The sequence below is a fragment of the Trachypithecus francoisi genome, unplaced genomic scaffold (genome assembly GCF_009764315.1).
Source record: "Trachypithecus francoisi isolate TF-2019V2 unplaced genomic scaffold, Tfra_2.0 Lachesis_group15, whole genome shotgun sequence".
Taxonomy (NCBI): domain Eukaryota; kingdom Metazoa; phylum Chordata; class Mammalia; order Primates; family Cercopithecidae; genus Trachypithecus; species Trachypithecus francoisi.
Genome location: NW_022681460.1, coordinates 114,847,172 through 114,874,380, shown reverse-complemented (window position 1 = coordinate 114,874,380; position 27,209 = coordinate 114,847,172). Strand labels below are relative to the sequence as shown.

Sequence of the window (27,209 nt, the reverse complement as noted above, 5' to 3'; positions counted from 1 at the left end):
TGCTTTTACAACACTGAAAAGAAAAAAGAAGGAGAGACTTAGTTCCACTGAAGAGAAAAACAGAAGAGTGATGTAACTGGCACTCAAGCTAATTACATATAAATCTACCTCCTTTTTCATTCTATGATATGGATGTACCACAGTATGTCCATTTCCTTACCAGTTCTTTCCAGTTTTACGTGAAGATATTAAAGTTTAAAACAACATGCAGAGGCCGGGCATGCTGGCTCACACCTATAAACCCAGCACTTCGGGAGAACAAAGTGGGAGGACTGCTTAAGGCCAAGAGTTCCAGATCAGCCTGGGCAACAGAGACTCCACCTCTATTTAAAAAAAAAAAAAAAAAAAAAAAAAGATGGCTGGGCATGGTGGCTCATGCCTGTAATCCCAGCACTTTGGGAAAATGAGGCGGGCGGATCACGAGGTCAGGAGATAGAGACCATCCTGGCTAACACGGTGAAACCCCGTCTCTACTAAAAATACAACAAATTAGCCGGGTGTGGTGGTGGGCGCCTGTAGTCCCAGCTACTTGGGGTGCTAAGGCAGGAGAATGGCATAAACCTGGGAGGCGGAGCTGGTAGTGAGCCAAGATCGGGACACTGCACTCCAGCCTGGGCAACAGAGCAAGACTCTGTCTCAAAAAACAAAAAAAAAGAGAGAGAAAAAAACCCACAATGATTTTTTTTTTGAGGCAGGGTCTCACTCTGTCATCCAGGCTGGAGTAAAAAATAGCATGATCATACCTCATTGCAGCCTCAGTCTCCCCAAGCTGAAGTGATCCTCCCACCTCAACCTCCTGAGTAACTGGGATACGCATGTGCACCACCAAGCCTGGCTAATATACGTATTTTTTGTAGAGATGGGGTTTCTTCATGTTGCCCAGGCTGGTCTAAAACTCCTGGGCTCAAGCAATCTGCCCCAACCTTGGTATCCCAAAGTGCTGGGGCTACAAGCGTGAGCCACCAAACTCAGCGAAGAATACATTAAAATAAAAATAATAATAATAAACCATGTATAGAGGACAAAAATGGACAGAATAAAGACAGAAGTAGTAACTCCTGAGGGATGAGAATTCAATGACACATGAATGCTTGATCACAGCCCTCTATCCTTAACTGGAATAAGGCAGAGAGTACTGTAGACACAATCAGTGCTGAGGGTGAGTTAATAGCTATTGACAAGGCCAGGCACGGTGGGTGACGCCTGTAATCCCAGCACTTTGGGAGACTGAAGCGGGCGGATCATGAAGTCAGGAGATCGAGACCATTCTAGCTAACACGGTGAAAGCCCGTCTCTACTATAAATACAAAAAATTAGCCGGGCGTGGTGGCGGGTGCCTGTAGTTCCAGCTACTCAGGAGGCTGAGGCAGGAGAAGGGCGTGAATCCAGGAAGCGGAGCTTGCAGTGAGCCAAGATTGCACCACTGCACTCCAGCCTGGGTGACAGAGACTCCATCTCAAAAAAAAAAAAAAAAAGCTACTGAGAAGCCAGTATTTGCAAGAACATACCAGGCAGCGAATCCACCCAAGCATACCTTTGCAGAAACTTCCGCACTGATTTCCTCCTGTGTTTCTGCCAGCCGTTTCTTGGCGAGCTCAGTTCTCCGATCACATTCCGCAATAAAAGACTCCAAGTGATCCATTGCCTAGCAGTGGAAAAGCAGAGAGCTATAATCAGTTATGTGTAAAGCATAAAGTCTTAGAACCCATTTACTTGATAGGAAATACACTCCTAGGTTCATTTTTTAAAGCCTGTGGATTCAATGGGAAGACCTTAAACTGGACTACCACTAACACATTCATATCTGCATTAAATCAAGGGGATCTGTTAGACAGAATGATTGTGTGGAAGCATGGTCTTCTCATTTCATTTATTTATTTCCAAAATTTGTAACAGGACTCCAACCCTCAATAACATTACAAAGAAATTCTGAGGAAAATTAAAACACTTGGAGCAATTCACAGAGTTCTCGGAGGGAAAGAAAAGGCTGAGCCTAGACTCGTGCTGGAGGCCCTCTTCTGGGGAGTTGTGAGAGATGCATATGATGTACTCACTGGTCTTTGTGAGCCACGTAAATATTATTCCCTCATGTTCTGAGGGTAGGGTCCCCCCTTTCACCTCAAAAACAAAACAATAGAACAAATATTACTGAGAGCTATGAATACATTTCGTTATTGCCTACTGTCTAAAGTAGTAGGAAAAACTGGTTGCTATTTACCCAAACAGATAAAGGAAAAGAAACTCTAGACGTCTACTTGCTTACTCTGAAAAGGGTTGGTGGGAAATATTAAGACAACTATCATATGCTAAGGTTAATTCACCATAACTAGGCAAAGGCTAATGTAATTTCAGATAAAAATACAGACAGGACTGGCCGCAGTGGCTCATGCCTGTAATCCCAGCACTTTGGGAGGCCAAGACGGGTAGTTCATCTGAGGTTAGCAGTTTGAGACCAGATTGGCCAACATGGTCTCTAATAAAAATACAAAAATTAGCCGGGCATGGTGGTGGTCCCTGTAGTCCCAGCTACTCGGGAGGCTGAGGCAGGAGAATCACTTGAGCCTGGGAGGCAGAAGGTGCAGTGAGCCAAGACCGTACCACTGCACTCCAGCCTAGGCAACAGAGCAAGACTCCGTATCAAAAAAAAAAAAAAAAAACCCACTGTGGGAGGTCGAGACGGGCGGATCACGAGGTCAGGAGATCGAGACCATCCTGGCTAACATGGTGAAACCTCATCTCTACTAAAAAATACAAAAAACTAGCCGGGTGAGGTGGCAGCGCCTGTAGTCCCAGCTACTCAGGAGGCTGAGGCAGAAGAACGGCATAAACCCGGAAGGCAGAGCTTCAGCCACTGCACTCCAGCCTGGGTGACAGAGCAAGACTCCATCTCAAAAAAAAAAAAAACACAAAAGCAGGGCCCAGTGCCTCACACCTGTAATCTCAACACTTTGGGAGGCCGAGATGGGAGGATCATGAGGTCAGGTTGGAGACCAACCTTGCCAATATGGTGACGCCCCATCTCTACTAAAAATAAAAAAATTAGAAGGGTGTGGTGGCACGCACCTGTAGTCCCAGCTACTTGGGAGGCTGAGGCAGAAGAACCGCTTGAACCTGGGAGGCACAGGTTACAGTAAGCTGAGATGGCAGCACTGCACTCTAGCCTGGGCAACAGAGCAAGGCTCCATCTCAAAAAAAAAAAAAAAAAAAAAATACAGACAGGGCATCACTTTTCCAACTGTCAGCCAGTGACCAGTAGTAAGAAACACTAACATTACACCATGAGTCAGCCTGCTAATGTCAGCATCATGTTAAACGTAAATAAGCTTGTTTTGCAATGATCATAGGTTTAGATAGCACGATCTTTTACCAAAAACAAAATTTTAGGTGGAGATGAGAAGGCAGATGACAGGAAAACACTAAGGGGTGATAATCCATGTCACTGCTCCTAAAACGGACAGGACAGAGTAAGTCAGTTGTAATAAACCGCTCCACAATGGATCACACGGACACAGGAGAAGATTATGATCTTCTCTAGAAATCTTAAATATGCTTTTCAAAAAAATGCGTACTTGGGAGTAGGTCAAGATAGGCAAGAAGCTCCAAGTCTCCTGATGCCCAATCTCCCAAGAAGCTGAAAAAAGGACAAGTAGCCTCACTGATGAAGGCTGACTCCCAGATATCACTCCTAATTTTGGAATTCAAAAACTGCCTCTTGGCCAGGCACAGTAGCTCACGCCTGTAATCCCAGCATTTTGGGAGGCCAAGGCGGGTGGATCACATGAGGTCAGGAGTTCGAGACCAGCCTGGCCAACACGGTGAAACCCTGTCTCTACTAAAAATACAAAATTAGCCATGAGTGGTGGTGCATGCTTGTAATCCCAGCTACTTGGGAGGCTGAGGCAGAAGAATCCCTTGAACCCGGGAAGCAGAGGCTACAGTGAGCCGAGATTGTGCCACTGCACTCCAGCCTGGGCAACAAGAGCGAGATTCCCTCTCAAAAAAATAAATAAACTGCCTCTTGTTGGTCACCCAGATACTCTCCAGTAAACATTTCACTATGTTCAAATCAAAGAATCAGGAAATCAAATGATCTGGCATTTGACTGCTTCTATGTACCTGCACACTGAACTTCCTGGAAAGATGAAGAACTGGCTGGAGCTCATCAGGATCCAAGTACTAAGGAGCTGACAAGGGTCACTGTGCATTCTCTTCTGTGCTTACCTCGGACAACAGCCCCAACAGACCAGTCTGAGATGTCCCAGGTTCACCCACACAGTGGCTCTCTACAGTCTGCCCAAGCGGAGCAATCAATCACCCACCTCAGACAGACTCAGGGATTCACTCGAAGGGTCAAACGGGAAATAGGCAGCTGACAACTCTCCCAATACCTTAACCAATCAAAGCAATTACCTGCATCTTAAGCAGAATCCAAGCACAGCAGACAGGTGCCCTTGTGGCTATGGACTCAGATGTCTGATAACCTAAAAACTAAATGGTAGGCCCGGCACAGTGGCTCACGCCTGTAATCCCAACACTTTGGGAGTCTGAGACCAGCCTGGCCAATACGGTGAAACCCCATCTCTACTAAAACTACAAAAAAATTAGCTTGGCGTGGTGGTGGGCGCCTGTAATCCCAGCTACTCGGGAGGCTGAGGCAGGAGAACCGCTTGAACCTGGGAGGTGGAGGTTGCAGTGAGCCACTGCACTCCAGCCTGGGCAACAGAGCAAGACTCTGACTCAAACAAAAAAAACAACCAAATGGTAAACTTCACAACAGAGAACAAGCCGACCAAGAATTGCCAAGTTCTTTAAAAGTTGGCGTTCCGTTCTACTGCCCTCTCCCTTCAAAGTGTTCCTCAACTTTAGCCTGTCTCTTAAAAAAGCAGATTTAAATGATTAAAAAGACATTCAATTCCAAAAATTAAGTCCTAATCACAACCTACCACTTACTAGAAAGTCACCCAACCTCTCTATCTCTGAGTGGCTTTATGAAACATAAATCCTAAAAGTACCTGAGCCAGCAGAAACGCCTGTGTCCTAACACTACAGCAAAAGCGGCAGTATCAGCACACATCTTCTCCGCTGAGGAGGCTGCCCTCCACCCACGGACTGCCTGGTGCTGTTCCCAGCTCTCCCCGCCCAGCAGTCGTGACACAGGCTGGTGGTCACTGAGCCTGAGATAAGCCCATGTCGTCAGTCAGAACTGTCACAGCAGACAGGTGCCCTTGTGCTGCGCTGGGCACGTGCACTAAACACCTCAAAACAGCCGCAGAGGAGGTCGTTGGGTCTCCATCGCATGGATGATGAAACGGAAGTACAGCTACCAAACCACTAAGTAAGCAATGCAGTCAGGATCCAACGACCCTTGTGGTTTGGCTCCAAAGACCCTGCATTTCATTCTCACAAATCTGAGGCAGCTATCGTCAGCCCAGTTTATAGATGAATAGAAGGTAAAACAACTTACCAGGGTCACACAGGGACTTTAACCCATGACACCTGACCTAGAAAAATGTAACCTTTTTTTGTTTTTTTTTTTTGAGACGGAGTCTCACTCTGTTGCCCAGGCTGGAGTGCAGTGGCCGGATCTCGGCTCACTGCAAGCTCCGCCTCCCAGGTTCACGCCATTCTCCTGCCTCAGCCTCCCGAGTAGCTGGGACTACAGGAGCTGGCTAGTTTTTTTTGTATTTTTTTAGTTGAGACGGGGTTTCACCGTGTTAGCCAGGATGGTCTCGATCTCCTGACCTCGTGATCTGCCCGTCTCGGCCTCCCAAAGTGCTGGGATTACAGGCTTGAGCCACCGCACCTGGCCAAAATGTAACTCTTATACTGCACATCTGTAAGACAGAAAAACTACATAGAATCAGAACTGGTCTCATGTGGTATATTAAAAACAGCTTTGAAACAAGCCCATGTATGTTGTTCTGAAAACTTGTCAAAACATCACATGGCCAGACACGGGGTAAAGGTTAATTACACTTTTGCTGAATTTCAAAGACACAGTCATTATATTTTCAACATGTGAACACTAAAGAAATATACTTTTTTTTTTTTTCAAGAGGATCTTGCTCTGTCACCCAGGCTAGAATACAGTGGCACAATCATGGCTCACTTTAGCATTGACCTCTCAGGTTCAAGCCATCCTTTCACTTCAGCCTCCAAAGCAGGTAGGACTATAGGAACATGTCACTACACCCGGCTAAAACTTCTGATTTTGTACAGACTTTGCCCAGACTGGTCTCGAACTACTGGGCTCAATCTTCTGGCCTCTGCCTCCCACCAAAGTGCTGGGATTACAGGTGTGAGTGCACACCTGGCCGTCTGTAACTTTTTCAGACCTTAATTAAATATGATTAATATTCCTGTTTGACAGTTTACAAGTTGAGAAATGCTTTATTTATAGACTACTTTATAACAAATATAGCATACATCCTTTCCTAGGCAACTTCCGGATAAAACAAATCAAGGCCTGGGTCTGTTGTGGTCAGGCTGAGGCTGAATCAGGCTGGAAGGAGTCAATGATGAGGATAGGGAGCGCATCTTCTCCCAAGAAAAACAACTGAGTTCTGGGAGGATCCCGGGTAGAAATGTGCCAGGAGCTCCATCCATCAGCTTGAGGTGATGGTCCAGGCAGAAAATAAAGGCTCACAATTGTCTTGTTTGGAAGGGGAGGGGGAGACACACGCTCACCTTGTCACCCAGGCTGAAGTGTAGTGGCACCATCTGAGCCCACTGCAACCTCTGCCTCCCAGGCTCAATCAATTCCCCTGCCTCAGCCTCCCGAGTAGCTGGGATTGCAGGCGCACACCACCACACCCAGCTAATTTTATTTTTGTATTTCTATTAGAGATGGGTTATCACCATGTTGGTCAGACTGGTCTTGAACTCCTGACCTCAGGCAATCCGCCTGCCTCAGCCTCCCAAAGTGCTGAGATCACAGGCGTTAGCCACCACACCCGGCCACAAATCATTTTTCTTTTTTTTTTTTTGAGAACGAGTCTCACACTGTTTCAAGAGGAACTGGAGTGCAGTGGCGCAATCATCTTGGCTCATTGCAACCTCTGCCTCCCGAGTTCAAGCGATTTTCCTGCCTCACCCTCCAAAGGAGCTGAGACTACAGGTGTCACCATCATGCCCAGCTAATGTTTTCTATTTTTAGTAGACATGGGGTTTCACTATCTTGGCCAGGAATGTCTCCATCCCGACCTTGTGAACCGCCCACCTCAGCCTCCCAAAGTGCTGGGATTACAGGCGTGAGCCACTGCACCTGGCTTGAGTTGAAATTTTTTTTTTTTTTTTTTTCTGAGATGGAGTCTTGCTCTGTCACCCAGGCTGGAGTGCAGTGGCACAATCTCGGCTCACTGCAAGCTCTGCCTCCCAGGTTCATGCCATTTTCCTGCTTCAGCTTCCCGAGTAGCTGGGACTACAGGCGCCCGCCACCATGCCCGGCTAATTTTTTGTATTTTTAGTACAGACGGGGTTTCACCGTGTTTGCCAGGATGGTCTTGATCTCCTGACCTCGTGAGCCGCCTGCCTCGGCCTCCCAAAGTGCTGGGATTACAGGCGTAAGCCACCGCGCCCGGCTGAGTTGAAATCTTTATAGATAGCTTTGTATTTTGTGTCTGTGTTTTGTGTTCTCATAAGCAATTTTTTAATTTTGAAACGGAGTCTCGCTCTGTTGCCCAGTCTAGAGCACAATGGCACGATCTCGGCTCACTGCAACTTCTGCCTCATGGGTTCAAGCTATTCTCCTGCCTCAGCTTCCTGAGAAGCTGGGACTACAGGCACACGCCACCACACCCAGCTAATTTTTGTATTTTTAGTAGAGACATTGTTTTACCATGTTGGTCAGGCTAGTATCCTGAGCTCATGATCCACCTGCCTCAGCCTCCCAAAGTGCTAGGATTACAGGTGTGAGCCACTGCGCGCTGCCTATCATAAGCAATTGAAGTCATTAGATAAGTTTCACAAACATTAGTATGAAGGGCAGAGTCTATCATATAGGTTCATTATAATTTACTCTTTCATTTCTCTTCTTGGGCATTTATCTTGGATCCAAATTTCAATCTGATAAACAATTTTGTCATAAATATCATTTATTCATTGATTGATTTATCTAAGACAGACTCTTGCTCTGTTCTCCAGGCTGGGGCATAGTGGTGCAATCACAGCTCACTTCAGCCTTGATCTTCTGGACTCAACTGATCCTCCAGCCTCAGCCCCTTGAGTAGCTGGGACTACAATTGCAGGCCACCTCGTCTGGCTAATTTTTTTGGTATTTTCTGTAGAGACAGGGTTTGTCATGTTGCCCAGGTTAGTCTCCAACTAGGCTCATGCAACCCACCTGCCCCAATCTCCCAAAGCGCTGGGATTACAGGCATGGACCACTGTACCTGGCCCACAAACATCTTTACTATATCTGTGTTTGCATGTATTTTCAATTACTTTCTTAGGATAGAGATTTGTAGAAATAAGTCACAAGGCAGAGGTACTTTTAGGCCAGGCGTCGTGGCTTGTGACTGTAACCCCAGAACTTAGAAGACTGAAGTAGGAGAATAGCTTGAGGCCAGGAGTTGGAGGCTACCGTGAGCTATGATCATGCCATTGCAATCCAGCCTGGGCAGAACAAGATCCTATCTCAATAGTAGTATTACATCTTTTTTTCCCCTTAAAATAAGTTATAATAAACATCTTTTCTCTGCATTCATTTTCACATATCCTTAAGATACATTTCCAACAGTGGAATTCTGGAACAAAATGTTTAAAACACCAACAGTAGGCCAGGTGCAGTGGATTACTCCTGTAATCCCAACACTTTGGGAGGCTGAGGCGGGCGAATCACAAGGTAAGGAGCTAGAGACCATCCTGGCTAACACGGTGGAACCCTGTGTACTGAAAATACAAAAAACTGGGCCTGGCGCGGTGGCTCACGCCTGTAATCCCAGCACTTAGGGAGGCCGAGGCAGATGGATCACAATGTCAGGAGTCTGAGACCAGCCTGACCAGCATGGTAAAACCCTGTCTCTACTAAAAACACAAAAAATTAGCTGGGCATGGTGGTGCATACCATGTATACTTATACCAAGTAGCGTAATCCCGGCTACTTGGGAGGCTGAGGTAGGACAGTTGCTTGAACCTGGCAGGCAGTGAGCCGAGATCATTGCACCACTGCACTCCAGCCTGGGCAACAAAAGCGAAACAGTCTCAAAAAAAAAAAAAAAGAAAATACAAAAAATTGGCCAGGTGTGGTGACATGCACCCGTAGTGCCAGCTACTCATGAGGCTGAGGCAGGAAAATCACTTGAACAGGGAAGGCAGAGCTTGCAGTGAGCCAAGATCATGCCACTGTAGTCCAGTTTAGGCGACAGAGTGAGACATTGTCTCAAAAAAACAAACAACAAAACAAAACAAAAACACCAGCAGTGGCTTGACAGATCACTGTCCCACAACACTGCTGCTCCACCATACCCAGCTTAATTTTTTATTTTTTCTTCCTAGAAACATGTCCTTTAGGCTAAACTCCTGGACTCAAGTGATCCTTCACTTTCGGCCTTCAAAAGTGAAGGATTACAAGCAGGAGCCACCTTGCCTGCCCAGCCTGGTTTACTCCCGACCTCAGGTGATCTGCCCACCTCAGCCACCCAAAGTGCTTGGGTAATAGGCGTGACCACCATGCCCAGCCCTGGTTTTACTCTTAATTCTTTGAGGGAGGAGGACCTTTTCCTTTTCCACATGTTTATAAACACTCCCTATCAAATTGTTTACTTTATTTTTTTTGAGACAGAGTCTCGCTCTGTTGTCCAGGCTGGAGTGCAGTTGCGCAATTTCAGCTCACTACAACCTCTGTCTCTTGGGTTCAAGCAATTCTCCTGCCTCAGCCTCCCAATAGCTACAGGTGCCCGCCACCATGCCTGGCTGATTTTTGTATTTTCGGTAGACACTGTTTTGTACCATATTGGCAAGGCTGGTCTTGAACTCCTCACCTTGTGATCTGCCCGCCTCGGCCTCCGAAAGTGCTGAGATTACAGGCGTGAGCCACCTCGACTGACCTAAATATTTTAATATGAGCCCCCTGTAAGGTCAAAAATGACTTTTAGGGAGTGGGAGATGGCGGCAGTTTTCAGGGAGTAACTCTTGTATATTGTACATTTTCACGTAGTACAAAAAGGTCTCGGATCTGTTCTAGCCCTCTAACCCACTCTCTCAAGGCAAGAATGCTCACAATCTCTTAAGTTGCTCTAAAACTTCTCTGCACACATAAACAGGTCAACAAGTATACGGCACCCTCCCTTTTAAAAAAACACCCCATGGCCGGGTGCAGTAGCTGACGCCTGTAATCCCAGCACTTTGGGAGGCAGAGGCGGGTGGATCACTTGAGATCAGGAGTTCAAGACCATCCTGGCTAACATGGTGAAACTCCATTTCTAAAAATACAAAAATTAGCTGGGCGTGATAGCTCATGCCTGAGGCAGGAAAATCACTTGAACCCAGGAGGCAGAGGTTACAGTGACCTGAGATCACACCACTGCACTCCAGCCTGGGTGACACAAAAAGACTCCATCTCAAAACAAACAAACAAACAAACAAAAACAAAACCACCCCCATGAAAACATCACATCACACTTTGCTTTGCTTTTCCTCTTAACTAACCTACCTTGGAGATAAGCTCCCATCAGCACTAACCTACCTCAGTCCCTTTTCTCATCTACGTGTCCTTCCACTGTAAGAAAAGGCTATGATTTGCCCAGCTCCTCATAGAAGTTTCAGTTCCTGCCTTCTGAGGTTATAATAGTGCATGAATATTCAACAGCAAATTTATCTTTGTGCATATGCAAGTGTACCAAATACCCTCTCAGAACTGGCAATGCTGAGATGTGCTTTTATTGATTGATTGACTGATTGACTGAGACAGGATCTCACTCTGTCGCCCAGGCTGGAGTGTAGTGCTGTGATGACAGCTCAATGCAGCCTTGACTTCCCAGGCTCCAGCAATCCTCCTACCTAAACCTCCCAAGTAGCTGGGACTACAGGCACATGCCACCACGCCTAGCGAACTCTGGCATTTTTTTGTAGAGACGGGATTTCCTCATGTTGCCCAGGCTGGTCTCGAACTCCTGGGCTCAAGCAATCCGCCTGCCTCAGCCTCCCAAAGTGTGGGGATAACAGGTGTGAGCGACGACGCCTGGCCAAGGCTACTATTTTAAATAGAATTTTTTTTTTTTTTTTGAGACGGACTTTCGCTCTCTACCCAAGCAGAATAAAGTGCAATGGTGTGATCTCAGCTCACTGCAACCTCCACGACCCGGGTTCAAGTCATTCTCTTGCCTCAGCCTCCCGAGTAGTTGGGATTACAGGAGCACACCACCACGCCCAACTAATTTTTGCATTTTTAGTAGAGGCGGGGTTTCACCATGTTGGCCATGTTGGTCTTGAACTCCCAGCCTCGGGTGATCCACCCACCTCAGCCTCCCAAATTGCTGGAATTACAGCTGTGAGCCACCGCACACAGTCCAAGAATTTATTCTTTTTTTTTTTTTTTTTTTTTTTGAGACGGAGTCTCGCTCTGTCGCCCAGGCTGGAGTGCAGTGGCCAGTTCTCAGCTCACTGCAAGCTCCGCCTCCCGGGTTTACGCCATTCTCCTGCCTCAGCCTCCCGAGTAGCTGGGACTACATTAGCTGGGACTACAGGCGCCCGCCACCTCGCCCGGCTAGTTTTTTTTTTTGTTTTTTTTAGTAGAGACAGGGTTTCACCGTGTTAGCCAGGATGGTCTTGATCTCCTGACCTCGTGATCCGCCCGTCTCGGCCTCCCAAAGTGCTGGGATTACAGGCTTGAGCCACCGCGCCCGGCCAAGAATTTACTCTTTATTGGGAACTGCATTCCTGTATCAAATGAAACATCTCACGTACCCCCAAAATATACACACCTATTATGTAGCCACAACAAATTTTTTAAATAGGCTGGGCACAGTGGCTCACAACTGTAATCTCAACACGTTGGGAGGCTGAGGCGGATGGATCACCTGCGGTAAGGAGTTCGAGACCAGCCTGGCCAACATGGCAAACCCCATCTCTACTAAAGATACAAAAATTAGCCAGGCGTAGCGATGTGCACCTGTAGTCCCAGCTACTTGGGAGGTCGAGGCAGGAGAATCACTTGAAACCAAGAGGCAGAGGTTGCAGAGGGCCGAGATCATGCCACTGCACTCCAGCCTGGGCGACAAGAGCGAGACTCCGTCTCAAAAAAAAAAAAAACAATAATAATTTTTTTTAAATAAATAAATAGAATTTACTCAAGGCCAGGTGCAGTGTCTCAGGCCTGTAATCTCAACACTTTGGTAGGCCAAGGCAGGTGGGTCACCTGAGGTCAGGAGTTTGAGACCAGCCTGGCCAACGTGGTAAAACCCCATCTCTACTGAAAATACAAAAATTAGCTGGGCATGGTGGCGGGTGCCTGTAATCACAGCTACTTGGGAGGCTAAGGCATAAGAGGTGGAGGTTGCAGCGAGCCGAGACTGCGCCACTGCACTCCAGCCTCGGCGACAAGAGCAAAACTACATCTCAAAAAAAAAAAAAAAATTAGCCAGGCGTGGTGGCAAGCACCTGTAATCCCAGCTACTCAGGAGGCTGAGGCAGGAGAATCACTTGAACCCAGGGGGTAGAATTTACAGTGAGCCGAGATCATGCCATGGCACTCCGGCCGAGGCAACAAAAGTCTGACACTCCGTCTCAAAAAAAAAAAAAAGGAAGAATTTACTCTAAACTGTATTGACATCTAGTAATGCAAGGGGAGGGACCCTTTCCCTTGGGTTTAAATTTTTCACTGGCTCCCTCATCACACGCTCAGTTCCTTCCCAGTCTTCACTCAAGAACCAGAAAGGATGGCCGGGCGCGGTGGCTCAAGCCTGTAATCCCAGCACTTTGGGAGGCCGAGACGGGCGGATCACAAGGTCAGGAGATCTAGACCATCCTGGCTAACACGGTGAAACCCCATCTCTACTAAAAAATACAAAAAAAACTAGCCGGGCGAGGTGGTGGGCGCCTGTAGTCCCAGCTACTCGGGAGGCTGAGGCAGGTGAATGGCGTAAACCTGGGAGGCGGAGCTTGCAGTGAGCTGAGATCCGGCCACTGCACTCCAGTCCGGGCGACAGAGCAAGACTCAGCCTCAAAAAAAAAAAGAACCAGAAAGGCATCAAACGCCTCTACTCACCTCTGGTCATACTAGTGACGGATGATTAGGTGATTAAAAAATAATTAAAATTGAGTGACTTTAAATCATGTATTCTTATCCTTACCAGCCACGGTGTAATCACGCCTGTAAACCCAGCACTTTGGGTGGCTGAGGTGGGTGAATCACCTGAGGTCAAGAGTTCGAGACAAGCCTGGCCAACATGGTGAAACCACAACTCTACTAAAAATACAAAAATTAGCCAGGTGTGGTGGTGGGCACTTGTAATCCCAGCTACTTGGAAGGCTGAGGCAGGAGAATTGCTTAAACCCAGGAGTCAGAGGCTGCAGTGAGCCAAGATTGCACCACTGCACTCCAGCCTGGGTGACAGAGTGAGATTCGGCCTCCAAAAACAAACAAACAAACAAACAAACAAAAACACCATGTATTATTGATGGAGGCAGGAATGAACACTGATTTTAAAGAGTAAAAAAATACCATATATTATAATGGTCTATGGCCCAGGAAAAAAATCACAGTACATAAACAGATATGCAGGTTGTCTGTGTTATCAAAATTTCATAGTGAAGGCAAGGTGAGGGGTAAAATGGGACAATCAGAAGAAAAAGTCTAGGGCGGGCACAGTGGCTGATGGCTGTAATCCCAGCACTTTGGGAGCCCGAGGCAGGCAGATCACGAGGTCAGGAGTTTGAGACCAGACTGGCCAATATGGTGAAACCCTGTCTCTACTAAAAATACAAAACAACTAGCTGGGCATGGTGGTGCATGCCTGTAGTCCTAGCTACTCAGGAGGCTGAGGCAGGAGAATCGCTTAAACCCAGGAGGTGGAGGTTGCAGAGTCAAGACTGCGCCATTGCATTCCAGTTTGGGCAACAGAGGGAGACTCTGTCTCAAAACAACAGAAAAAAATGTCTAAAAAGGCTCCACTGGGGGCAACAACGAAAAAAAGCTGAAAAATGCTGCTCTAAATGGATTTACTGGCCAGGTACAGTGGCTTGCACCTGAAATCCCAAAACCTGTGAAAGGCCGAGGTGGCAGGATCACTTGAGGGCAGAAGCTTGAGACCAGCCTGGGCAACGTAGTAAGATCCTGTCTCTACAAATAAAAAAAAAAGAAGAAGAAAAATAGCTGGGTGTGGTGATACACACCTGTACCCCCAACTAGTCAGACGCCTGAGGCAGGGGTATCACTGAGCCCAAGAGGCCAAGGTTACAGCAAGCCATGATCACGCCACTGCCCTCCAGCCTGGGTGACAGAAAAAGACCCTGTCTCAAAAATAAATAGGCCAGGTGCAGTGGCCCACGACTGTAATCCTGGCACTTTGGGAGGCTGAGGTGGGTGGATCACGACGTCAGGAGATCGAGACCAGCCTGGCTAACAGAGTAAAAACCCGTCTCAACTAAAAATACAAAAAACTAGCCGGGTGTGGTGGCTGGCGCCTGTAATCCCAGCTACTCAGAAGGCTGAGGCAGAACGGCGTGAACCCAGGAGGCGGAGCTTGCAATGAGGCATGATCGCGCCACTGCACCCCAGCCTGGGGCACAGAGTGAGACTCCGTCTCAAAAAACAAACGAAAAAAAAAATCAGCTGCGTATCGTGGCACGTGCCTGTAATCCCAGCTACTTGGGAGGCTGAGGCAAGAGAATTGCTTGAACCAGGGAGTCGGAGGTTGCAATGAGCTGCGATGGTGCCACTGCACTCCAGCCTAGTGACAGAGCAAGACTCCATCTCAATATAAATAAATAAATAAAAATTAAAATAAATTAAATAAATAATTAGCCAGACATGGTCGTGTGCATCTGTAGTACTAGTTATTTAGGAGGCTGAGGAAGAAGGATCATCTGAGCCTAGCAATTCACTATAATCATGCTACTGCACTCCAGCCTGGGCAACAAAGTGAAACTCTGTAGCAAAAAGAAAAGGAAGCCAGGTGTGGTGGCTCATGCCTGTAATCCCAGCACTTTGGTAGGCTGAGGCAGGCGGATCCCCTGAGGTCGAGAGTTCGAGACCAGTCTAACCAACATGGAAAAACTCCAACTCTACTAAAAAATACAAAATCAGCCGGGTATGGTGGCTCATGCCTGTATTCCCAGCTACTCGGGAGGTTGAGGCAGGAGAATTGCTTGAACCTGGGGAACCTGGGAGAAGGAGGTTGTAGTGAGCTAAGATCAGGACATTGCTCTCCAGCCTGGGCAACAAGAGCAAAATTCCATCTCAAAAAAAAAAAAAAAAAAAGCATTTACTAATGCAGATAAAATAACACAACTACTGAATACTAAAAAATGCAAATTAAGAACAGAAAGAAATACCATTTTACAACCACTAAACTGCAAAAATTAAACAGTCTGATAATACAAAGTGTTGGTGAGCTAAAAGTTTAGACACTGCTATGGGACTTCACCGAATAGCAACAAGAAGACATGACAAAATTGTCTTGCGAGGATAAATATGGGTATCCCCACAAACCAGCAATCCCCTTCCTAGGAATATACCCAAGATAAATCTTTATCTGCGTGACTAGGGAGTTATGCAAAAATATTCACAGTCTGCAACAGCAAAAGTAGAATCAATCTAAATGTCTACGAATAAAGGAAGGATCGTTTGAGGATTATTCAAGCAGCAATGAAAACAAACAATACGCAACAATCTGGGTAAACAGAAACATAATACTGAACCCAAAAAATCTAATTTTAAAGACTCTCTACACTATGAAACCATTTTCATAAAGCTCAAAACGAAGCAAAAAGAAACACTGTTCAAGGACTCATAAAAATGTAATTAAAATATTTTTTAAAAGCAACAAAATGAGATAACACATATTATTTAGAATAGTGATAGGATGGTGGACACAAGATTAAGCATTACCGGCTGTATTCTAGCTCTCAGCTTGAGTGGCAGGATAACAAGCAACTACTTTATTTTGCTTCATAAACTTACATATGTTACATTTCTTGTTAGTTCAATATTAGGTTCTTCACAGTAGTTATAAATCAACATCAAATAAAACTTACATCCAATTCAAAAAAGAGGTCTCTTTCTTTACTTGCAATCTCATAATCTGCTCGGAGGGCCAAGTCGTGGATTTTGGTACATTCTCCTAAATCCATGCGCTGTGGGAAAAAAACAAAAACTTTAGACCTGAGTGCCCACCTACTGTAGAAAGCATGTAACAGGACTTGGTATTTCAACTGTCACCAAAATAAATGATCCGTTTTTGGAACACTGAAACTGTAACAAGAAAATTAAGAAAGGAGATATGGCTGAGACGTCTCATTTCATTTTTACCATCGTGACTACATGACACTTGAAACTGATGCATTTAATAGTGTAAAGTTTCTATTTTAGACTCAGAGGCAACTGGACTGCAATCATGACAACTAAATTAATTGGCTTTTGTCGGGTTTTTTTGTTTGTTTTCCGAAGGCGTCTCACTCTGTCACCCAGGCTAGAGTGCAGTAGCACAACCTTGGCTCACTGTAACCTCCACCTCCCAGGTTCAAGCAATTCTCCTGCCTCATTCTCCCCAGTAGCTGGGATTACAGGCACACAATAACACACCCAGTTAATTTTTTTTTTTTGTATTTTCAGTAGAGACAGGGTTTTGCCACGTTGGCCAGGCTGGTCTCGAACTCTTGACCTCAAGTGATACACCCACCTTGGCCTCCCAAAGCACTGGTATTACAGGTGTGAGCCACTGTGCCCGGCTCAGTTTTATTTTTTTTTTTATTTTATTTTTTTTTTGAGGCGGAGTCTCGCTCTGTGGCCCGGACTGGAGTGCAGTGGCCAGATCTCAGCTCACTGCAAGCTCCGCCTCCCGGGTTCACGCCATTCTCCTGCCTCAGCCTCCCAAGTAGCTGGGACTACAGGCGCCCGCCACCTCGCCCGGCTAGTTTTTTTGTATTTTTAGTAGAGACGGGGTTTCACCCTGTTAGCCAGGCTGGTCTCGATCTCCTGACCTCATGATCCGCCCGTCTCGGCCTCCCAAAGTGCTGGGATTACAGGCTTGAGCCACCGCGCCCGGCCCCGGCTCAGTTTTATTTATGCATCAGTCCAAGGATTCAGTAAATGGTAGCACGTGGGGTGGCAGGGATAGCAAAGGGCCAGGGCTGGGCGTGGTGGCTCATGCCTGTAATCCCAGCACTTTAGGAGGGTGAGGCAGGCGGATCACTTGAGGTCAGGAGTTCAAGGTCAGCCTGCCGAACATGATGAAACCCAGTCTCCACTAAAACTACAAAAATTAGCCAGGTGTGGTGGTGGGGCACCTGTAATCCCAGCTACTCGGAGAGCTCAGACACAAGTATCACTTAAACCCAGGAGGTGGGTTAGCAGTGAGCTGAGACTGTGCCACTGCACTCCAGCCTGGATAATAAAGTGAGACTGTCTCAAAAAAGGGGGAAAAAAAAAGGAAAGGGCCAGAAAACAGTCTCACTGCAACAAATTTCTAGGCATCCTGTCTTGCAATCTTGACCACTCGAGATGCTCGATGCCTAAGATGCAGATACAGAGGAAGAGGAAAGAGCGGACAGAAGTTAGGTTTTCGCAATTACATCACAACCTAACACTTGACCTTGTGTAGCGGATTGCATATAAAAGGTATTAAAGGAGAACAGGCTGGTTAATAGCCAAATAAATGTTCTACACATTTTCTCAACCAGGGAAATGACCCTGGACATGTAAGTAAGGACAGACAATTGTCCCACTCAGTTCCTCCATTTGACAAACAAAATGTTCGATTACTAAAACAAAATGATTTATGTTGTAAGAACAGCATGAAATGCTATTATGTGTACCATATGCAGTACGATTAGATAACAGTGTATGATTTTAATCTAAATCCTAAGTATAGGACTCTATGCAGACACCTTCTGCCTCTGGCCATCTACACAGCAACAGGGAGGTTTGTGTGCTGAGGATCATGGTGTCAGGTTAGAGTGCATGTTAACAAAACCCAACATCCCAACTAGGAGACACCCCCAGTAGGACAAAAGAACATGTCTACATAACCAGGGGGAAAAAAAAAAAAAAGGGACGTTAGTACCAGTTGCAGTGGCACATGTCTGTAATCCCAACACCTTTGGGAGGGCAAGATGGGAGGATCACTTGAGCCCAGGAGTTCAAGACCAGCCTGGGCAACACAGCCAGACCCTGTCTCTATGAAAACATTAACAATCAGCTGGGTGTGCTGGTATGTGCCCATAGTCCCAGCTACTTGGGAGACTGAGGTGAGGGAATTGCTTGAGCCTGGGAGGTCAAGGCTTCAGTGAGCTATGACTGAGTCACTGCACTCCAGTCTGAGCAACAGAGACCCCATCTTTTTAAATTGTTTTTATTTTTGAGATGGCGTTTCACTCCTGTTGTCCAGACTGGAGTGCAATCTTGGCTCACCGCAACCTCTGCATCCCAGGTTCAAGTGATTCTCCTGCCTCAGCCTCCCAAGTGCTGGGATTACAGACATGTGCCACCACGCCTGGCTAATTCTGTATTTTTATTTTTATTTTTATTTTATTTTTTTTTGAGACGGAGTCTGGCTCTGTCGCTCAGGCTGGAGTGCAGTGGCCGGATCTCAGCTCACTGCAAGCTCCACCTTCCGGGTTTACGCCATTCTCCTGCCTCAGCCTCCCGAGTAGCTGGGACTACAGGCGCCCACCACCTCGCCCGGCTAGGTTTTTTTTGTATTTTTTAGTAGAGACGGGGTTTCACCATGTTAGCCAGGATGGTCTCGATCTCCTGACCTCGTGATCCGCCCGTCTCGGCCTCCCAAAGTGCTGGGATTACAGGCTTGAGCCACCGCGCCCGGCAATTCTGTATTTTTAATAGAGACGGGGTTTCTTCATGTTGGTCAGGCTGGTCTCGAACTCCTGACCTCAGGTGATCAACCCACCTCAGCCTCCCAAAGTAGTGGGATTACAGGCGTGAGCCACCACACCCAGCCAAGATCCCATCTTTTTTTAAAAAAAAAAAAAAGAAAGGAAGGCTTTAAACCTTTAATCCATCTTGAGGAAAAAAAATAGAGAGGCTTGCATGTGTGACTCTTGGGATACAGTCTCATAGAAAGCATGTAGCATGCTAGGCTGGGCGCGGTGGCTCACGCCTGTAACTCCAGCACTTTGGGAGGCTGAGGCAGGCGGATCACGAGGTCAGGAGATCAAGACCATCCTGGCTAACACAGTGAAACCCCGTCTCTATTAAAAATACAAAAAAAAAATTAGCCAGGTGCCTGTAGTCCCAGCTACTCAGAAGGCTGAGGCAGGAGAATGGCGTGAACCCGGGAGGCGAAGCTTGCACTGAGTCAAGATCATGCCACTGCACTCCAGCCTGGGCGACAGAGCAAGACTCCGTCTCAAGAAAATAAAATATAAAATAAAATAAAATAAAATAAAATAAATTTAAAAAGTAACTATGTGGCATGCTCGTTAACAAAACATCCTTCAGTATCACCAATAACAGCCAACATGGAGGCGGCAGACAACGGGTCTGCCTTGTATGGATATCTTTATTTTGACAAAAGATTGACTTTTCTCCTTTATCATTATTCTGAAGTCAGATGGAACTCACATTATGGTCGGTTACACACAAGACCTAGCGATAGGACAATGTCTGGAAACCAAATTTGCATTAAAATCACTATCACTGAAAATCTGACAACTTTTACTTCATTCACTCTGTTTTTTCTTTTTTTTTAAGCAGAGTCTCACTCTGTCGCCCAGGCTGGAGTGCAGTGGCACGATCTCAGCTCACTGCAACCTCCACCTCCCAGATTCAAGTGATTTTCCCACCTCAGCCTCCCGAATAGCTGGGACTACAGGGGCGCACCACGACGTCCGGCTAATTTTTTTGTATTTTTAGTAGAGATGGGTTTTCATCATGTTGGGCAGGCTGGTCTCAAACTCCTGACCTCAAGTGATCCGCCCGCCTAGTCCTCCTGAAGTGCTGGGATTACAGGTATGAGCCACCGCACCTGGCCTCATTCACTCTTCTAAGCTCTGAGTGTTGTCCTTTAAAATATATAGTTTCGGGCCAGGCGCGGTGGCTCAAGCCTGTAATCCCAGCACTTTGGGAGGCCGAGATGGGCGGATCACGAGGTCAGGAGATCGAGACCATCCTGGCTAACACGGTGAAACCCCGTCTCTACTAAAAAATACAAAAAACTAGCCGGGCGTGGTGGTGCACGCCTGTAGTCCCAGTTACGGAGCTGAGGTGGGAGAATGGTGTGAACCTGGGAGGCGGAGCTTGCAGTGAGCCAAGACCGCACCACTGCACTACAGACTGGGCGACACAGCGAAACTCCGTCTCAAAAGAAAATTATGGCCGGGCGCGGTGGCTCAAGCCTGTAATCCCAGCACTTTGGGAGGCCGAGACGGGCGGATCACGAGGTCAGGAGATCGAGACCATCCTGGCTAATACGGTGAAACCCCGTCTCTACTAAAAAATACAAAAAACTAGCCGGGCGTGGTGGTGCACGCCTGTAGTCCCAGTTACGGAGGCTGAGGTGGGAGAATGGTGTGAACCTGGGAGGCGGAGCTTGCAGTGAGCCAAGACCGCACCACTGCACTACAGACTGGGCGACACAGCGAAACTCCGTCTCAAAAGAAAATTATGGCCGGGCGCGGTGGCTCAAGCCTGTAATCCCAGCACTTTGGGAGGCCGAGACGGGCGGATCACGAGGTCAGGAGATCGAGACCATCCTGGCTAATACGGTGAAACCCCGTCACTACTAAAAAAATACAAAAAACTAGCCGGGCGGGGTGGCGGGCGCCTGTAGTCCCAGCTACTCAGGAGGCTGAGGCAGGAGAATGGCGGGAATCCGGGAGGCGGAGCTTGCAGTGAGCTGAGATCCGGCCACTGCACTCCAGCCTGGGTGACAGAGCGAGACTCCACCTCAAAAAAAAAAAAAAACAAAAGAAAATTATATATATATATATATAGTTTCAGTGGATCACGAGGTCAGGAGATCGAGACCATCCTGGCTAACAAGGTGAAACCCCGTCTCTACTAAAAATACAAAAAAAAAAAAAAAAAAAAAATTAGCTGGGCGCAGTGGCGAGCACTTGTAGTCCCAGTTACTCGGGAGGCTGAGGCAGGAGAATGGTGTGAACCCAGGAGGCGGAGCTTGCAGTGAGCCAAGATCGCGCCACTGCACTCCAGCCTGTGCAAAAGAGCCAGACTCCATCTCAAAAAACAAATAAACAAAAAAATACATATACAGTTTCCACAAACTAAGCATTGCACCTGAAAAATGAATGGTAGCTATCAGAAAAAATGCTTTAAACTAATCAAGGCTTTCTTATTCAAACAAAATACTACTACCAAAGGAAGTAGACCCTAAAACCTTAAGTACAACAAAGTACTAAGTGCAAATTGATTTCCATTATAAAAACCTCAACTGTCAAGAAAAATATGATACTACAAAACCTCATGAGGCCGAGCACGGTGGCTCATGCCTGTAATCCCAGCACTTTGGGAGGCCATGGCGGGCGGATCACCTGAGGTCAAGAATTTAAGACCAGCCTGGCCAACAGAGTGAAACCCTATCTCTACTAAAAATACAAAAAATTAGCTGGGCGTGGTAGTGGGCACCTGTAATCCCAGCTACTCAGGACGCTGAGGCAGGAGAGTTGCTTGAAACCAGGAGGCAGAGGTTGCAGTGAGCCAAGATCGCACCATGCACTCCAGCCTGGGCAACAGAGTGAGACTCCATCAAACAAACAAACAAACAAACAAACAAAAAACCTCGGCCGGGCGCGGTGGCTCAAGCCGGTAATCCCAGCACTTTGGGAGGCCGAGACGGGCGGATCACGAGGTCAGGAGATCAAGACCATCCTGCCTAACACGGTGAAACCCCGTCTCTACTAAAAATACAAAAACTAGCCGGGCGAGGTGGCGGGCGCCTGTAGTCCCAGCTACTCAGGAGGCTGAGGCAGGAAAATGGCGTAAACCCGGGAGGCGGAGCTTGCAGTGAGCTGAGATCCCGCTACTACACTCCAGCCTGGGCGACAGAGCGAGACCCCGTCTCAAAAAAAAAAAAAGAAATAAAAAACCTCACATGCAGCAAAATTCAGCACTTACTTTTCAATGTGAGAGCTCCCAAAACAGTCCCTGCTAAAGCACACTGAGGACAGGCTTGGGTTCTATGGTTACCGTCTTTGGATGTACCTTTTTCAGCTTTGCCAAGGAGGCAGGCAAAAATACTACTGGCCATTCCTCTGGATGCCTAACATCAAGCAGAGCTGAAATACCACATTCATTAAGTCCTTCCACAACATTCCAAACGGCTGCTAAATCCAGTGTGTCAGGCCTTTTTTACTCAACAACCTGGGTTCTCTTCCGTACCTTCTACTGGTCTACCACTGCTGACCAGGAAGGGCACCAAAGCTTCCAGAACCTTCAGAAAACACAGTTCTCGCCAGGCACGACGTCTCATGCCTGTAATCCCAGCACTTTAAGAGGCTGAGGCGGGTAAATCACAAGGTTAGGAGTTCGAGACCAGCCTGGCCAATATGGCAAAACCCCGTCTCGACTAAAAATACAAAAATTAGCCGGGCGTGGTGTTGCACGCCTGTAGACCCAGCGGGAGGCTGAGGCAGAAGAATCGCTTAAACATGGGAGGCAGAGGTTGCAGTGAGCCAAGACCAAGCCACTGCACTTCAACCTGGGTAACAGAGCAAGACAGTGTCTCCAAAAAAAACAAAACAGTCAGGCATGGTGGCTAACACCTGTAATCCCAGTACTTTGGGCAGCCAAGCAGGTGGATCACAAGGTCAAGAGATCGAGATCATCCTGGTCAACATGGTGAAACCCTGCCTCTACTAAAAATACAAAAATTAGCCAGGTGTGGTGGCACGTGCCTGTAACCTCAGCTACTCAGGAGGCTGAGGCAGGAGAATCGCTTGAATCCGGGAGGCGGAGGTTGCAGTGAGTCAGGATTACTCCACTGCACTCCAGCCTGGCAACAGAGTGAGACTCTGTCTCAACAAAAAACAAAAAACAAAAAACCCAGCGAGGATCAATCTCTACAACAAATCCTATCTGAATTTCCAATCCTTACTCCAACTGACCATCAGCAGCCTCTGACATTTGTTCATTCACACCTTTGCAAGGCACTGTCTTCACATGCACACGGGTTTCCTGGCTTTCCTCCTCCCTCTCAGGATGCTTCTCCAACCCCCGTTGCTGAGCTGCCCCTGCCCAATTCCAAACACTGGAGTGAAGGCCCTCAATCCATGGCTTCTTGGTTATCATAGGCCTCCATAACCTCTGCCTCCCTATCGCTGCTAATTCACGCCAGTCCAGAAACATCAGGGGCGTTCCTTCTGTTCCTCTGCACTCTCCACCCAGAGCACCAAATCCCCAAATTTTACACGTGTTCTTTCTCACCATTCAGGTCTCTGCTCACACGTCCCTGAGAGGCCTTTCCTCCTCCCCCAATCTACAACAGCTCATTATCTACTCATTTACTTATTCATCATGCATCCTCTCCCCTCACTAGATGAGAGTAAAGACTTTATTGGCACACTATCTCCAGTGCCTGGCACAAAGTAGGTGTCCAATAAATATCTAGTGAATTCATCTATAACTAACAATAAACATTTGTGTGAAATACCCTCATTCTGGCCGGGCGCGGTGGCTCACACCTATAATCCCAGCACTTTGGGAGACCAAGGTGGGCAGATCACAAGGTCAGGAGTTCCAGACTAGCCTGGCCAACATGGTGAAACCCCGTATGTACTGAAAATACAAAAATTAGCCGGGTGTGGTGGTGCATGCCTGTAATCCCAGCTACTCGGGAGGCTGAGGCAAGAGAATGGCTTGAACCCGGGAGGCAGAGGTTGCAGTGAGCCACGATCATGCCACTGCACTCCAGGCTGGGCAACAAGAGCAAACTTAAGAAAAAAAAAAGAAGAAGAAGAAGAAATCCTCTCACTGAGATTATTTTTCTCACCAGTATTCCACAGCTACGCTATACACACAGGGTCTGGCCGAGGAAAACATAGTTGAAATCTTCCTGAGAGTACACAGCTATCTGCTCTGACTTCTTTCACTATGGGTTTATCAAGAATTCCAAGTTGTGCATCCTATGAAAATACCCTACAGTGAAACTGCCTTTGACGAGTGGAAATCATTAATCTGTATTGACCTCGGTACCCACAGTAATCTGCAGCAAACAGTAACGTTTTCCCACCCCAGGCCAAACAGCAGACAACACCCCAAAGAACAGAGGCACAAGGTTTGGCATTCATTTTGCATTTGCTGTCAGAAAAGTCAGATTGAGAAGATTTAACACATCTGAGGGGTTTTTCAGAAGGTGCTCCTCCCTAATAAAAGCAATGATTCACCATGAAGAAAACATCCTCTAACATATGTACATTTCATCCTTAAAATGAGAGAACAGTTTTTACCCTGTGAGGTAGCTGTGAAAAGTTAAAATGGGGGTGGTCTCTACAGGACTCCTTTTCTCTCAGCGGCTGAATCACCACAGATAATCCTCCACTATTCAGTCTTTTCAAATTCTTACTTCGAATAAATGCACATTACACAAAGCTAGCATTTATCCATTTTGTTCATCTGAAGTGACCTTAAAATTGCAGGGGTCTATATTCATCAAACAGCATGCTGATTTCTTGAAAGGGTGGCATAACACAAAACTACAAAATCAGTGTATCCTCAACTGATTTTTTTAAAAACCAAGTAATTTGGGGAGGAAAATGTACCTTGCTAGATCAAAAGTCTTCCACACATTCAACTTGAGGTCAAACAAACAAACCCACGCAGAATCTTCAAAGAACTTCAGGCTAACCTAAAGCATATTTTTTGCTACAGCCAAATTAGAATACTTGCCCTATTTAGTTGTGAATATCTCAGTATAAATGACTTTACAAAAAAATCTGGTAACCTTATAGACAGAATTTTACAACAGTGAAATTTGTACCATAATATAAAATTCTACCAAATGAACAGAATCTATCATTTTAAGGGCATTAGGGATTTCTGCCTGTTAAAAAGTGGAGGACTGAGCAAGGAGCAGTGGCTCATGCCTGTAGTCCCAGAAGCTCAAGAGGCTGAGGCGGGAGGATCGCTGGAGCCCAGGAGTTCGAGGCTGCAGTGAGCTGTGACTACACCATTGCACTTCAGCCTGGGCAACACAGAGTAAGACTCCATTGCACGCATGCATGCGTACATACATACAAGCGGAGGATTACCTGCTGTCATTTAGCCACTTAGAGAAAAAGAGACTTAAGTTAAAACAAAATTCAACATAGAAAAACCATCACTGCCTACCCAGCACTCATGTCAGAGTGTTCCATGAGGTCCCCCAAAATGCACCTACCGTCCCAGCAAGGATGTCATGTGGGCAGCAGTCCAGAAGGTGACTCTTGCAGACACGGTCATCTGTAAACTTGACCCTCTGTCTGGTTTCGTCTCCTGAAATTCATTTGTGGTTTTAAATAAGACAATATTATCACGTTTAACCACAAGAAAACATTAGTGTAATGATTCACCTGGATCATTTGCAGACTATCATTTCTGTGTTCTCCCCATCAAATACAATGAAAAGCTGATCTAAAGATATTTACACTGGAGTGGAATACACATTTTTTTGAGGCCAGTTATATCGTGAAGAATCACACTTAATGAGATCTGACTCCATCATTGTACCAAAGAAGTCAAGGAGTCAGACGTAAGCAGCTGAGCACCAAAAGGCCATTGGCTCCACATATACATGTGGCAATGAGATTCCAAAACCCAAGCTAATCAGAGGTCCATGAACCACCAAGGGCGACTTATAGAGCTGGTAATTTCCACCAACAAAAGCTACTTATTAATCTTTTTGTTATGAACAAATGCAGAGGCAGTATTTTGCCCAAAATTGAATGAAGAAGAAAGCTTTCAATCAAATGCTATCGAAGACTGTTAAATAATCTAGATCTATTCTTCCTATATCCCTTTCGTCCCCACCCTTAAAAAAGAGAGTTGCTACCTGGGAGTCACTTTTAACAAGACAATACCAAAAAAAGCAAAAAGGAACTAGGTTAGTCAATACACACTGTGAGCTCCAACACATACTGCACCCATCTGCATTCTTCAAGACCTCAGCTGCAGAATTTTATGCCCGCTGTTGAAAAGTGTTAAAGGAAAAGTTTTCTTGCCCACACCTGCAGTAAGGAAGTCGGGGGAATGATACATAAAAGTAAAGGCAAAGTGGTATGTGACAAATTCTAAAGCTAGTCTGTGTATACAACACAGAGCTGTGCAACGCTAGAGGAGGAATATATTTTAGGATTTGCAAGCATCCAGGATTAATGTAGTGTCTTTTTATTGAAAATGTTTTCTTTCTAAACTACACTTTTAAAGTTACTTGTGAAAAAAAGCAAACACTTTTTTGTTATAACAGCTTAGAAATTGGTTGTGACTCACGGCTCGATGAACATGAGGCTTTCTGCAACTCCCTTGCAGATTGATGTAGGCAGGCAAAGATACACTGAACCTTTATAAATAAAATAGAGGGGCCACAATTGTTCAGTTTGTATGAAATAAAAATATGGGAAGCAATTCAAAAGCAACTCAATATACAAAGAAAGCTAAAAAGCACTTATTCACCTATGAGATAAAGTGCAAATAATCTGCACAGCCCTGAGAAGGTGCCAGTGTGAACTTACAACTTCATTACTTCAGCAGAAAAGAAAACACAAACCACAGCAGGTATATAGTTTTGCGAAGATGCAACCGCTTTCTCCTGTGACAACCATCAGGATCTTGAGCTCCTCCCTACACAGTACAACCTACCTAACCACTGCCAAGCGCTGGCTACACAGAGGCTCTCCTGTGTGCTGGGGGAAGGGGGGAGCTGGAAAAGTACTCGGCAGAAACCCACGTTAGAAAGGCTCAGTGTACGGCTCCCCTTGCAATGGTCCAGAACCAGAACGGGCCAGGGTTTCGAGGCCCATCCGGCTCCCTCGGGTGTAGCTTCTTCCCAAGGAGCCTCGGAGGAGTGCTGCCACCCGGCTGCCAGCGACCTGGAGCCCACGCG

General features: G+C 46.5%; 1 protein-coding gene across 5 annotated transcripts in view; it reads right to left on the bottom strand.

The window, feature by feature from the left end:
* The window catches only part of LUC7L (LUC7 like), a 49,238-nt gene that overhangs the window by 21,491 nt on the left and 538 nt on the right, over positions 1-27,209 (bottom strand). For 3 of the 5 annotated variants that reach the window (XM_033236445.1, XM_033236443.1, XM_033236444.1), the window contains exons 2-4: positions 25,509-25,603; positions 16,195-16,293; positions 1,535-1,645 (exon numbers count right to left, since the gene is read on the bottom strand). In XM_033236445.1, coding sequence (XP_033092336.1) covers positions 1,535-1,645; positions 16,195-16,293; positions 25,509-25,603 — 305 coding nt within the window. Of the gene's footprint in view, positions 1-1,534; positions 1,646-16,194; positions 16,294-25,508; positions 26,667-27,209 lie in introns of all 5 variants that reach the window. The other 2 variants (XM_033236447.1, XM_033236446.1) reach the window with 2 other exon arrangements.